The sequence below is a fragment of the Helianthus annuus genome, chromosome 5 (assembly GCF_002127325.2).
Source record: "Helianthus annuus cultivar XRQ/B chromosome 5, HanXRQr2.0-SUNRISE, whole genome shotgun sequence".
NCBI lineage: Eukaryota > Viridiplantae > Streptophyta > Magnoliopsida > Asterales > Asteraceae > Helianthus > Helianthus annuus.
Genome location: NC_035437.2, coordinates 128,652,101 through 128,667,094, shown reverse-complemented (window position 1 = coordinate 128,667,094; position 14,994 = coordinate 128,652,101). Strand labels below are relative to the sequence as shown.

Genomic DNA, 14,994 nt, shown 5'->3' with positions numbered 1-14,994 from the left:
GCTACTTTAATAAATGTTATAGCTTTCCTGGTTGATTTTCTGTTTTTATTCATTCAATGTTGTTTTGATATGAATATTCTTTTCATGTAGTGGTAAGGTTTTGCGGTGTACTGTGTGGAATGATTATGCTCTGTAGATTAAGGACTTCATTTCTAAAGTCCCACCTCATGAGCATGTGATGGCTGTTATACAGCATGGAAAGTGTAAGGAATGGAAAGGTATTTTTGTTACTTTCTGCAAATCATAACTATACTGTTTATTTCTGGCAATATAAAGACAGGTATACATTAAATATCTATATACTTTTCCACGTAGGTGAATATACTGTTCAAAGTGATAAGTTTGCAACACGAATTTTTCTGAATCAAGAAATTGATGAAGTTGATGAGCTAAGGAGGAGGTAATTCTTAATGTAATTTCTGTTGTATATAGATGTTCAAGTCAAATATTTGGTTTCATGTCATTTGTATACTAATTCTAATCATTTGTGGTATTCAAAAGGCATATATTGAAGTTTGGACAAGGGAGCAGTTCTACTTCTCAAACGATACTATCGTCTCAGAGTATTTTTCCATTACATAAAGAATTTGTAACTGAAGGTGTGAAGAAACATGTTGATGAGATTAGCGAGATAGAAGAGGTTTCACTTCTTTGTATATAGTTTGGTTATTTGTTTCGTTTGTCACCTGCCTATTTTTGCAGGAAGTGTGTTGTGTTTTTACAGGAAATGTCTTGTGTTGTGGTTGCGACAATTAAGATTGTGCAAGAAGAGTATGGTTGGTTTTATGCTGCCTGTCGTAAGTGTTTCAAGAAGGTGATGGGTAAAAGTGAATACTTGCATAATGTTGAGAATGTTTCAAATGATATTCTTCGATTGCCCGCGACTTCTTTGGTTTGTATCAGATGTCATACTGAATGTACATCGATCACCACAAAGTAAGAAATGATGATTATTTAGCGTTATATTTATATAAGTAACATTCTAAGACTCATATTTGAATATAGTTTTGCAGTTTACTTAGTTAGGTGTGTATATTTCAGGTTCAAGGTGCAAGTGCGGGTGCGGGTGCAGGATGAGAGTGGTAGTGTTTCTTTTGTTATGTTTGATAGAGATGTTCAGAAGCTTCTTGGATTAGCGGCGAGTGACATAAGAGAGAGGCAGGTTAAGGCCAATGATACTGGATTCCCTCATGAGATATTTCGATTGGTTGATAAGAAGGCTGCTTTTAAGATTGATGTTTCAGAGTTCAATCTTAAAAATGACTATCGTGTTTATACTGTGCAAAAAACAACTGATGATCCAATAATAATTGCTCAGTTGGTTGGTGGAGATGGTAATGGTGATGAAAATACTAAGGAGGTAGCATATAAAATTACTCTTTCAATCTATTTATTTTTCTTTTGAGTTTTAAACATTGGATTGTGTACTTTTTTATATGATATCATATATTATGATCCTTTAGGTTACTCAAGAGGTAGCTGAGGTTAAAGACGTTAACCTTTCAGACTCTTCTCAGGTGTCTGCTGAACGAACTTTAAGGGTGGTTATTTATTTTTAAAGTATGTTTAGTACGTGTAAAAAGAGTTCATTATTTTATTAAATGAGATCAATAGTTGTTTTGTGATCTGTTGGAAGGATGTTGTCTCTGTTAAGGCCGACTCTTCAGTCGTTGAAGTTGAAAAGGATTCTGGATCAAGTCCCAATGGAAAGCAGATGGCTTAAGATGCTGATGTTGCCAACGTTGATAAGCTATCCACTAATGTGAGAAGAACCCAGAAGAAGCTGACTAAGGTTAACAATTAGATGCTTATGAAAAAACAATTCTTATGAGAGATAAATAGAAACCACTTATTTTTGAAGAATCCTTGTGGTTTTTATTTATGTCTGTTAACTGTTGTTTTAACAAACTGTGGTTAAAAGTTTGGTTTGTAAGGGCTACCATGATGAAAATGATATGTAATGTCTATGGTTTGAATATTAAGTAAGGTTAACTTTTTATTCGTTATATAATATAATATTGTTATTATACATTATATACATTTTTGGTGATATTGATGGACTGAATAAGTAGTAGGGTTGTATATTATTGTTAGATTGATGAATGAAAATTTAATCAGTTGGTTAGTCGGAAAACTGTTGGCGTCTGAGATACATTAACATCTGTTAACCCCTAAGCACTATTAAAAGATCTGTTAAAGGCTAATCACTGTTATATCGTGCTTCAACGGACCTTATGAGCTGTTGATCATCATCTGTTAAAGATCTTATTTTATAGATCTTCTGTTGAATTGTGTAATATCTGTTGGTGAACAGCAGGACTTAGGTTCATCATACAATTTACTTCATCAACAGAGGTCTTCTTTAGGAGACCTTTGCTTCAGCAGTCTTTGTCTTAACAGACCTTTTGGTACATCAGCAGAGTTTGTTTGGCTATTCATGGACTGAATAAGTAGTAAGGTGGTATATTATTGTTAGATTGATGAATTGAAGAATGAAAATTTAATGAATAGGTTAGTCGAAAAACTGTTGGGGTCTGAGATACATTAACATCTGTTAGAGGCTAAGCACTGTTATAGCGTGTAAACATCTGTTAACCCCTAAGTACTGTTAAAGATCTGTTAAAGGCTAAGCACTGTTATAGCGTGCTTCAACAGACCTTATGAGCTGTTGATCATCATATGTTAAAGATCTTATATTATAGATCTTCTGTTGAATTGTGTAATATCTGTTGGTGAACAGCAGGACTTAGGTTCATCATACATTTTACCTCATCAGCAGAGCTTCTCTTTAGCAGATCTTTGCTTTAGCAGTCTTTGTCTTAACAGACCTTTTGGTTCATCAGCAAAGTTTGTTTGGCTGTTGATGTACTGGATAAGTAGTAAGGTTGTATATTATTGTTAGATTGATGAATGAAAATTTAATCAATTGGTTAGTCGGAAAACTTTTGGGGTCTGAGATACATTAACATCTGTTAGAGATTAAGCACTGTTATAGCGTGCTAACATCTGTTAACCCCTAAGCATTGTTAAAGATCTCTTAAAGGCTTAGCATTGTTATAGCGTGCTTCAACAGACCTTATGAGCTGTTGATCATCATATGTTAAAGATCTTATATTATATATCTTCTTTTGAATTGTGTAATATCTGTTGGTGAACAGCAGGACTTAGGTTCATGATACATTTTACTTCATCAGCAGAGGTTCTCTTTAGCAGACCTTTGCTTCAGCAATCTTTGTCTTAACAGACCTTTTGGCTTATCAGCAGAGTTTGTTTGGCTATTGATGTACTGGATAAGTAGTATGGTTGTATATTATTGTTAGATTGATGAATGAAAATTTAATCAATTGGTTAGTTGGAAAACTGTTGGGGTTTGAAATACATTAACATCTGTTATAGGCTAAGCACTGTTATAGCTTGCTAACATCTGTTAACCCCTAAGCGCTGTTAAAGATCTGTTAAAGGCTAAGCACTGTTATAGCGTGCTTCAACAGACCTTATGAGCTGTTGATCATCATTTGTTAAAGATCTTATATTATAGATCTTCTGTTGAATTGTTTAATATCTGGTCATGTACAGCAGAACTTAGGTTCATCATACATTTTGCTTCATCAGCAGAGGTAAAACCACGAAGTTTTGAAAGTATATACTAAGACTACATAACTTCATTCTTAAGTTAGTTTCCAAACAAGAAATTTGTCCATCAAACATGTCAACTAAAACATAAATTATACAAGGCTAAAAAGGTGTTCAAAGATCATGTCAACAAACTTCAAAGTGTATTTTTTTTCTTCGACTATCTCAAACCTCAGCTTTTTTCCCACGGATATTCCCATTTGATCCATGATACGCTGCCAGTCTGTATGCATTACTAGATGGTTGTTGTCGTCAGGTCTTCTAGGATCTCTCCTAACAACCAGCTATACCAAAAACTTCACATGACCAAATGACAGCACAACTCTACGGTAATCATTTAGCTGGTGTTCTCGAACAAAGTTCCTCGGTATTGCCTGTAAAGGAAAATTCTTTCTTTAGTTATTAATTCAAAACAGCATATACTCTAAGTAATAACAGATAGATCCAAGATTATAAGTAAAATCAACCATATTAAAAGTAGATATGTAAATACCAAGCTGTGTGTCTCTAAAACATGGTATTCAAACTGTTTTTTATAATGTGGACGCCTTTTGTGGTGTTGGTGATTGGTACGGCTGCAGTGATGTTTTGTCTCACTGTGAAGTGCAATCCCATCTTAGTTAAAAACCTACACAGTGAAGTTAAAGTCGTCTTCAGGAGTACTTCCCATCCATTGAAACAACAGTTGGCAGCTTTCCTCAATGTCATTTTCGAAGCAAAAAGTTGTCCATCCTGGTCCCATAAAACAAGCAGCTAATCTCTTTTTGTTTTCAGGAGAGAAAACATAATGCACATCAACTTTACTACTTTGCTTTGGTCCATGTACTTTGGCAACCAAGTTATCAATTTTTAATCTCCTTTGTGACAACAGCTTCAGCAAATCGTGTGGTAAATGCTATAATTTCATGTATTTTAGAAATATCATATTAGATTTTATATAGGATACAAAATATAAATTAGAAGTTTTTCTAACAGTCTAAAAGATACACTGGTAATATATAAAAGGCAAATTGGATTTAAATAATCCCAACTTGCTCAATTTGGCCGATAATAATCCCAACTCAGTTATTGGCCGATAATAATCCGAACTGGTCCACTTTTGGCCGATAATAGTCCGCCGTTAAAAATAGCTTAACGGAGTTAAGCTTTTTTCGAATTACAAACCGATGTTTTATGGATTTTGATCAGAACGAGGATACGAGACGATTTATGTAAAACTTACCTCGAAACGGTGCTTCAAACGACTTGATTTTTGTTAATTGGAAGTTTAAACACCCGAATTGAAGCACCGTTTTCGTCGTTTGGGGCAGTATTTCGAGGTAAATTTTATATCAATCAACTCGTATCCTCGTTCTGATCAAAATCTATAAAACATCGATTTATAATTCGGAAAAAGCTTAACTCCGTTAAGCTATTTCTAACGGCGGACTATTATCGGCCAAAAGTGGACCAGTTCGGATTATTATCGGCCAATAACTGAGTTGGGATTATTATTGGCCAAATTGAGCAAGTTGGGATTATTTAAATCCAATTTGCCTATATAAAAATAAGTAGCAGTTTTTAACCTGCTTGCAGTATGTTTCATCTTCAGCCTGTATCAAGCATCCATGAACATAATCTCTGTTCGAGCCATCTTTTCAAATATCCAATCCCTCATTGTTCAAAACATTTAACTCAAATTTTGCCTTCCTTCAAAACTTTTAAACACGGCTTGTCTATTTTGTTATTTCTACAAGTTTCAACAAATCGGGTCCATTCTGGCCCGTTTATCCTCTTACTTTTATGACCGATGCTCTGTACTGCAATCTTATACTTAAAACCCGTATAATCAACCAACTTTATCACTTCACACTTTCTTGGTAATTGGTTAGCCATTATCTTCGGAAGTACCTATGTATATAAAATACACAACATTTAATATATCTTTAATTTTATAAATACAGTTTTTAGCATACAATTGTGATTTGAGCTAATTTGTTCTAAGAATATAGCTTACCAATCCCTCATTTAGGTCTGCCAATTGAGAGACGTTGACAATTATCATAAACTCCATCTGAAAGTAAAAAAAATACAATAACAGTTAAATACTAAAATATAAAATCAATTGTATCTGAAAAGCATTCTATTTAAGGTATAAAAAAATATCCAACACTCTGTAGCACCAAACTTATATGTTGTGTATTTCAATATGGTCCCTACAACCAACAATATGAATCTAACACTGTGTACTTAAATGGAATGAATCACAATGTAACTAAATAGGTTGATATAAATCTTATTATAAAATAAAGAAAATAAGTTCATATAAGTTTATCTATTTTAACATCAGTAGATTATGATTTTGATGTTTATATAATTTGAAATGAGGAAACTGAAAGTAACATGTTAAAGCATCCCTATAAAATACACAAGAGAACAAAAAAAATACCTGATCTAAAACTTCAAACTTCTAATCGACAAGTCTGAGTAAGAAGAAACTGTAGAGTTTTTTTGCCGGAGAAGAAGAGGTGAGATTGTATTGGGATTGTTGAAAATAAGATATTTATCTATTAACTTGTACATTGTTTATTTATTTAACTTATAATAATCTTTAATATCAGGGTTTAAAAACTATTTTTAATTATATAAATATAAATATATTAAATTAATAGATAAGTTTTTCATATTTAGCAATTTAAATTTATATTCACACAGTGGTTATTGTTATCTAAAAATTGTGATGTTTTAATGTAAAAGGGGGTAAAGTATAAATTTTACAAAATTTAATTTCAACCAACCAGTGTAAATGTAACATCTGTATTAACTCCATTTAATATACCTTTCAACTCCATTATTGAATATAAGCTCCAGAAAAGATATTCGTAAGTTTTCTCAAATAATTTTCTTATCAAAATCGGTAAGGTTCTATTGCATATTATAGATTACACGCTATAAAATCAAGTATTGATTTTTTGAATTTATTGTTTGTATTATATATGTTAGATTAATCATTATTTGATGTTATGAGTATGTGTTTGTCACTGATGGCGTTTCGTATTTTCTCTTGAAGCAAAGAATAGTGGCTTTAATCCGGTGTATTTTTATTGATTAAGTACTGCATTAACTTAAATGAAGTTACTGATAGCATTCTCTGTCACAATTTGTGCATGCATCTTCGTGATGTTGTCTTCTACATTACGATTGATAAATCAACTATATAATTTTTAGTTAATGCTCATTTGCTTAATTGTTGTGAGAGATGATGATTTTCGTTTTGTGCTTTGTTTTTATAATACCTTAAGTGTGTGAATATACCACTTGATTTTTATAATAACTTGTAAGTTTAAATTGTTTATTTGCAGATATGAATCTATCCAATCAAACACCATCCTTTTTACAATTCCTTAATGAAGATGATATTATAGTTTTGGTATGTTTTTTAACTTTCTTGCTACTATTAGGATTCTACGTTAATTTTTGATGTAAGATGTTTGTTAAATACTATTGCAGAATATACCACTTGATTTTCAGACTCTGTTGTGGGGTAAGGAGGTCCCATATGGGCAAATCGTAGAGTTACTTGATGGTGACAAATCATTGTTAGTACGAGTAAAGAAGAGAGATGATCATTGTATATTTACAGATGGATGGACAAAGTTTGTTAGAGATTGTTGTTTGAAAACGAAAGATGTTGTATTGGTGAAAGCTATTGGACATTTGTCGTTCGTTGTCTCATGTTTTAAAGAAAAAGTGTACGAGAACTCTTACATTTCAGCAAATATTAGCCCTGAAGTTGGCATGACTGTAATTAACGATATATTATTTCGTTACTCTCTAAATATTTTATGCTATCTCAACAGCTTGCTAACATCTATTTGCCCTTTTAACGTCTGTTTCCTTATAATCTTAACATCTGTTGACTAACCTTTTTAACTTCTGTTGACTAAGTCTTTTAACCTCGGTTGACTAACATCTGATATTTAAGATCTGTCCACGTTGCAACCTCTGCTGGACATAATGGATGACAGTTGTTACGAAACCTCTGTTGGATAGCAACAGAGGTATGTAATAGTTGATAGCCAAACAGTGGTTAGGTTGTGTGTAAATACTGTAACTACTGTTGACTAACCCTGTTGAGTAATTCTCATTTTAACTTTTGTTGACTAATCCGTTGTAACTTCTGTTGCTTATTAGTTCATATCAAATTTGCAAGTCTGCGCTAAATATTCCTTTGCTTATTCTATAGCTAATTGCTGACAAATTTTGGAAACAATTCTATGGTAAAAATTACGAGTATGGGATGGCAACTATCTATGTTGGCGAAAGGTTTTGGAATGTGATGATGAAAGGATGGACTGATGGGTGCGGATTTAGTGATGGATGGTCAAAGTTGATTGAAGAAGTTCCCATACCAGTTGAATCTTGGTTGGTTTTCACCATGATTGCATCTAAAACATTTGAGCTTTCCCTTTCTCATCCCGAGACTGGAACTGAGGTTTCTTTCAAGAAGGCTGATGTAGTTGTTTTAGATGATTCAGTTTATGGAGATGATGGATTTGATTTATTGGTTGCGGTATAAAATTTTGATGATATAATACATTGTGAGATAACATGACGGTGATAAGTGACTTTTATTATATTATGCTAATAACTTTTGAAATCTCATTTTGTAGGCTAAACAAAAACAGCTTCTGGATTCCGGGGAAGTTGCTTTGGATGATGAGGATGCTGGAGCTTTAGTTGGTAATCCTAAGCAGCTTACGAGTTTTGAGGATATTTTTAATGTATATATACACATGTAATATTTTTATATTAGGAAAATTGGTATTTAATAAACCAACCTTTAACTAGTTGGTAAATAATAATCCAACCTACAGAATTGGTATATAATAATCCTACCTATCAATATGTTGGTACTCAATGAACTTCCGTTAATTTTTTTAACTGAAGTTAGTTTTTAAGTTTTATTTATTACACAAACAATCCCTGTAGTTGTAATTTACTAGTTTTAACTATTTTATGAAACAAAAAAAACCACTCGAAAATCCTCCTTTTCCTCAATTTGAGGTTTATAAAATAGTTAAAACTAGTAAATTACAACTACAGGGACTGTTTGTGTAATAAATAAAACTTAAAAACTAACTTCAGTTAAAAAAAATTAACGGAAGTTCATTGAGTACCAACATGCTGATAGGTAGGATTATTATATACCAATTCTATAGGCTGGATTATTATTTTCCAACTGGTTAAAGGTTGGTTTGTTAAATACCAATTTTCCTTTATATTATTATGATTTAAAATATGGTTTCTTATATATGATTCTTCTTATAAATATAGTTTGCTGATGATGGGCTATTTGATTCAAAGATTGCGTGTCTGGTTGACGAGTCAGATGTTAAAAATGCTGTAAAGTTATAATTTTCTACGCATATATTTTATTGTATTATAAGTATAAGAAGTTTTTTTTTTAAATTTTGTTGTAGCCTGAAGATCATTCTGTAAAAATAGCTGATGATGTTAATGATCGTCAACTACAGTGTAAAGATTTTCCTGTTCGTAACATTTCTGCTTCTTCAAGTGTTACATCTAATGTAAGTGTTTATTAGTTTTATACTGTCTATTTTATTATTGTCTCAATATATTGATATTCTTCTGTATGATTGAGTCTTAAACTTCAAAGCTGAGTTGAGAAGATAGTTTGTGTTGATAAAGAAAGTTATAAAATTTCAAGAATTTAGAGTTGTTATATTCTAAATTAATCTAATTAGGTGGAAAAGATGCGCAAACTTCGTGGCAAGACAATTGTAGAGGATAATAAAGTTGTTGATAGACCATGTAAAGTTCGAAAGATTCGTTTAGTATCATCCACTTCAGAATCAGTCTTACACTTCACCACACATGCTGAAGACAGACTTGTAAGCTTTTGCAGTCGTTGCTTTGTTTCGTTATTTCAATAACTTCAGTTATATATCAATATTTTATAAAATTCACGGTTTAATTTTCTGTTTTTTAGCAACTGCCATCAGATGTATCTTCTGCGTTGGATCTGCATACTGATAATCCTAAGCCTATCAAGATCCAGAATCTTAAATGTGAAGTCTAGGAACTGTTTACAACATCTCAAAAAACCAATACTGGATTCAACTATGCTATTGTTGGATGGTCTTCTTATCTGAGATCCTGCAATATTGCTTTGGGTGATGAACTTTCGTTAGAGTTTCACAAGTCTACTCAATTGCTGAAGTTAAAAAAGGTTGTGCATATCGTGACAAAGATAAAGTCATCTTAGTTTCATGTCATGATTGTTTGTGGTTGTACATTTGGTTCGTTGCTGGTCCTAATTTTGCTTCTTAGACATGTTCTATATGTTGTTATGTCTATAAACAAATTTCATTGTCAATGGGTGGGTGCTACTTTTTTGTGGATAGTACAATGGAAATACTCATATGTATCTTATATATTAACTGATAATGCATGTCTATAGTTGTCTTTTAGCTATAATAGATAACACGTTTTGGTACAATATCTACACATATGTATATGTTCTATCAATATCTGTTTACTAACTTTTGTAGTTTCTGTTGACTGACCTTTTTAACATGGGTTGACTAACATCTGATAGTTATTATCTATCCATCTGGCAAGCTCTGTTGGAGATAATGGATGGCAGTTCTTATTAAAGTCTGTTGGAAAGCAACAGAAGTTTTTAAAAGTTAGCAGATAACAGTAGTTTGCTATCAACATAATGGAATTGCTGTTAAATAAATCTATTGACCATTAGTGTATATCAATTTTATAAGTCTGTACTAATTATTTTTTTTACTCTCTATCAATATGAGCTATGCATGGTTTTCTAAGAAACGACCCGTGTTTGCACACGGGTCTTACCGCTAGTATACTATAATAAAATAAACCAAGTTTGGGACACATGTCACTCAAAGAGGGCCTTTGGTTAAATGGGTAATTGATGCGGGTATAACTCCTGAACCATGAACAACTTTAGGATCCTATTATAACCCATACCAACACCCTTTTTCCCATCAGATCCTCTTTCCCTTCTCATCTTCTATGTACCCTAATTAAACCTTTGGCAAAACTCTACCAGTAACCAAACAAATCACTCAAATCCTAATGCTACCAGTAACCAAACGAATGTTATGCACTCTAATCGTGTGGCGATTTTCACTTCATTGCCGCCGTATTCCGCTGCCGTTTAACGTCGTTCTGCGCCGCCTATACGCATCGCCACCCCCTTCAACATCTTCCAAAATCAAAGGTACACTTTTTCTTTTGTTCTTCTTTTCAGCTTATTAATTAAACAGTCTTATGATTATATTATTTAGGTTAGGTTTTTATATATTGTTCAGTTATTGTTGCTATTTACTCTATTGATTATGCTTAAAAGGGGCATATTTTGGTTATCTTTCTAACACCTTTTTACCAATGGCAGCTTTCCAGGAAAGAGTGGATTTGAAGAAGATAACTTTCAACACTCTAACTCCATTGACTTGATGGGTAGTGGTACACTTTTTGTTGTTCTTAAATTCAACTAAATTTGGTTAGTAGTTTGAACGTAAAGTTTAGTTCTTTCATGTTTAATATCAGAATATGAAGAGTTGTGTAAATATGGAGAAGGATCACTTGCCTAATGCCGAAATCCAAAATTCATTGAGAACTGAGGTATAATTTAACATCATATTATTAAAAAACTTCAATATGAGATTTGTTTTAATGAACTTATATTTTTTCATCAGATTCTGCAGCTTGAGAAAAGATTACTAGACCAAGTTGCTGTTCGTGGCGCGCTAGAACAAGCATTGGGTTATAAATCGTCCTCCTGTGAGATTACGAATCAAGCCTCTATACCAAAGGTAATCTAGACATATTCTTTTTAACTTTCTTTAACAAAAACAATAACAATAATTATAATGTTAATGTTAATGTTAATGCAACTTAATTTTTATAATTTATATGCATTTTTGACATTGCGGTTTTAGAGTATGAAGTTTCACATTTGGAGCAATATCCATTTATTAATGAGGAATAGTTTATCCATTTAGCAATTTTAATATTTCTCTTTACTTCGGTGTCTTTTATCTATAGAGTAAAATATTTTAAGTTATTAATAATAATCATAATCTTATCTTAAATATTAATGATCATATTCTTCACTAAATGATAATTTAAAAATTCTAAAATAATTATCTATTTGTGAATTAAAGTTTCCTTACTAAACAACAATTCAAAAAAAATACTAGATAAGTATTTAAGTTACGTAAACAAATAAGTTTTAAATTCTAGAATAGTTATCTATTTCTAAATGATAGTTTCATTACTAAACAACAATTCAAAATACTAGATATATTATAAGTTTGAATTATTAAACTTTAAAATTCTAGATAATCCAAAATTTAAACAATCATGATAATTCAAAAACATAAAAATCATTATCTATTTATACCTTTTTATGTTATAAATACTGCTCCCCATTAATCATCATTCAGAACAATTAGAGAGATAACCAAGGTGTTGTTTATAATTAAGCGTATATTTTTCCATCACATTAATTTGTTTTACGCACTTCTTTTATATTGTTTTCACTATTATATATTCTTTCACAGAACCATGGAAGGAAAAAATATCATCTATTTGAACGATATTGACGGCAAAACAAGAGCTTTTACAATAAAGGTAAAAGTGGTTAGGCTATGGAAGAGATCAGATCCCAAAAAGGTTGGTGAGACATGGGCTATTGACATGGTGCTCATGGATGAAAAGGTATAACTTTTACAACTTTAATTAGTTAATATATCTTTACTTAATCATGTTTTAGGTTTTTTTAACATACATTATTTTGACTTATAATGTCAGGGAACCAAAATCCAGGTCACTGTGTGGAGTAATGACTTTAAAAAACATGAAAATTTTTTGCAACAAAATGAATGCTATACCGTTTTTAAACCCCGCTTTGATAAAAATAACCATAAGTTTAAATATTTTGATAACAAATATGTGTTAACCTTTAATTTTGAAATAACCATTCGAAAGTGTAACAACTTTATAGGACCAACACATGGCTTTGAGTTTTCAACATTTAAGTCTATTAAAAATGGTGGAGTTTCTTAAGATTTTCGAACTGATACGTTTCCTAAACTAAACAAACGCATAATATACCAGTTAAATTATGTTTTAGTTTTAATGTTAGAACTTATCTTTTCTTTCATTGTAGACTTTATTGGGTACGTCGAGGAATGGTTTCCACGGGAGGATACAACAACACGATATGGCAAGCAATCCTACAAGATGGACTTAATTTTGAGAGATTTGGAGTTTGTTCTCCTTTAATATCCTTTTTCTAATAATTTTCTTCATAGATTATTTTTCGCTAAATTAATAACAATTTCAGGGGTATTGCTTTAAGGTTGACATTGTGGGAGGAATATTGCGATCAAATGCAAGAGTACATCTCCAAAAATAAGGAAGAAGTACATATTGTACTTATTGTTCAGTTTGGTAGCGTCTATGACTACAAAGGTTTGTCATTTTCTGTAGATTTAACTTTTTATGTTTAGTTATGATACTAACTTACTATATATTTTATATTAGGCACCATCAATGTCGCAAATGCGTACTACATTACTAAGTTGTTCATCGATGAACACAATGAAGAGATTGTTAGTTTCAAAAGAAGGTAAATCCATATGTTTTGTGATAAAAGACCGATTTCCATAACCTGAGTATTGTTGATTATACATTTCTTACATCATATACCTAACCTTTAACAGTTACATTGGGAAAACTTCTGTTACAACATCGACTCATCGTTCTATCGGCCAATCTGGGGTCACATCTAATGAAGACGAGTTCTTACATAAGACTTTTTTCAGCACCATTCGTCAGACTAGGGAAATAGCTCAGGCATGTTCAGTATTTAAATTACGCCCATATCAAACATTTACTTTGCCAATATGGAAATTCTAAATAAGGTTTAGTGGTTACATATGCACATACGTTTTGTAGGTTATGCATGTTATTGTTGTTGGTACTGTGAAGGCTGTAGACAAAATAGCGAATGGTATTATCTTGGTTGTGAAAGTTGTAATTCCAAAGCTTCCCCAAGTTTGCTATTCCCGGAAGGCCGGAAGATGACAAGAGAAGTGATGATGTTGATCCAAAAGAAGTTTTAGTATGTACTAATAAAAATTGCAAAAGAAATGTTGTCCTTGCAGTTCACATGTATTCAATCAACATATACAATTATTATATATATCTTATTATTCAACTACAATATCATATCCGCTAACTTGCTATACTATTAAATTGGTACAAAAAATACTTTTCAATTTTAGGTACAAAGTTTCAATACAAGTAGAAGATTGCCCTGGAATTGTAAATCTTACTCTATTTGACCATGACACAGTCAAACTTTTGGGTTTATATGCCAAACAGTTGGTTGACAAATATTTACAGGTAATTTCATTTTCTTTAAATTACATACTATCTATTTTAAACAATAATTTGTTAATATTAAAAAAAAAAAACTCATTCCATTTCCATTCTATTCGTTGACTATTTTCTTTTGTTAAACCGCGTGTACACGCGGGTTCTAACCTAGTATATTATATATAACGAAGTATGATTAATAGTAACTTTATTTTTAAAATAATATGTATAGCTTTTTATTATTTTTTATTTAATATATTTTAATAATTTATTACTATATTTACGTTTAATAACATATTTTTAATTTTTTTCTTCTTTTTTAAACCATATATTTCCTTTACCTTTTTTTAATAATTTTTTTCTTTTTCTAGAACATATAATAATTTATCAAATAATTTAATACTTCTTTAATAATTTACGTTTATAACTTTTTTTAAAAAACTTAAATATGTAAATATACTTGATTTTTTCCCTCCACATTCCGTTATAAGTTTTGTTAAAACAAAGTTGTACTCGACACACAATGTAAAAAAAAAACTAGTTTCACATTATTGTCTAGTTTGCATTTTATTTCAAAATAAAGATTAAACTTTATTACTAAAACCATATAAGAAAAATGTAAAATAGTGACAAATTAAAAGTAAGATTTTTGAAATAATCTGAATTTGAAACCTATATCTTTTGGTAGATAATTGGGGGATATTGAATTTTGTTATGACGATATGTTGTACAACATATGTAATCTTTAAACTATGTTTTTTTCCTACATATTTTTAGATGGATGATGACGTAGGCTATGCGAAATTTTGCCTATTATGAACCTTATTCAAGAACTACCTTTGTTTGCGATTGTTTTTTTTTTCAAGAAACACCTCTATGTCTATTATCGTCAAATGGGTTTTCTTAGCAGCAACTAAACACATGTTATGCCCTGTCTTT

General features: G+C 31.3%; 1 protein-coding gene across 1 annotated transcript; it reads left to right on the top strand.

The window, feature by feature from the left end:
• The first annotated feature begins 817 nt into the window (after positions 1–817).
• Positions 818–1,723, top strand: LOC110943583. The gene is made up of 4 exons (XM_022185324.1): positions 818–936; positions 1,042–1,360; positions 1,464–1,517; positions 1,637–1,723. The coding sequence occupies exons 1-4, from the start codon at positions 818–820 to the stop codon at positions 1,721–1,723; spliced, it is 579 nt and encodes a 192-aa protein (XP_022041016.1).
• The last annotated feature ends 13,271 nt before the right edge of the window (positions 1,724–14,994 follow it).

What these genes read in the sequence shown, in the direction of transcription:
- LOC110943583 (XM_022185324.1), top strand. Translation starts at nt 818, where the DNA reads ATGGGTAAAAGTGAATACTTGCATAATGTTGAGAATGTTTCAAATGAT. An exon ending in GTGATGAAAATACTAAGGAG is followed by an intron (nt 1,361 to 1,463) that starts GTAGCATATAAA and finishes ATGATCCTTTAG; the next exon opens with GTTACTCAAGAGGTAGCTGA. An exon ending in ACCTTTCAGACTCTTCTCAG is followed by an intron (nt 1,518 to 1,636) that starts GTGTCTGCTGAA and finishes ATCTGTTGGAAG; the next exon opens with GATGTTGTCTCTGTTAAGGC.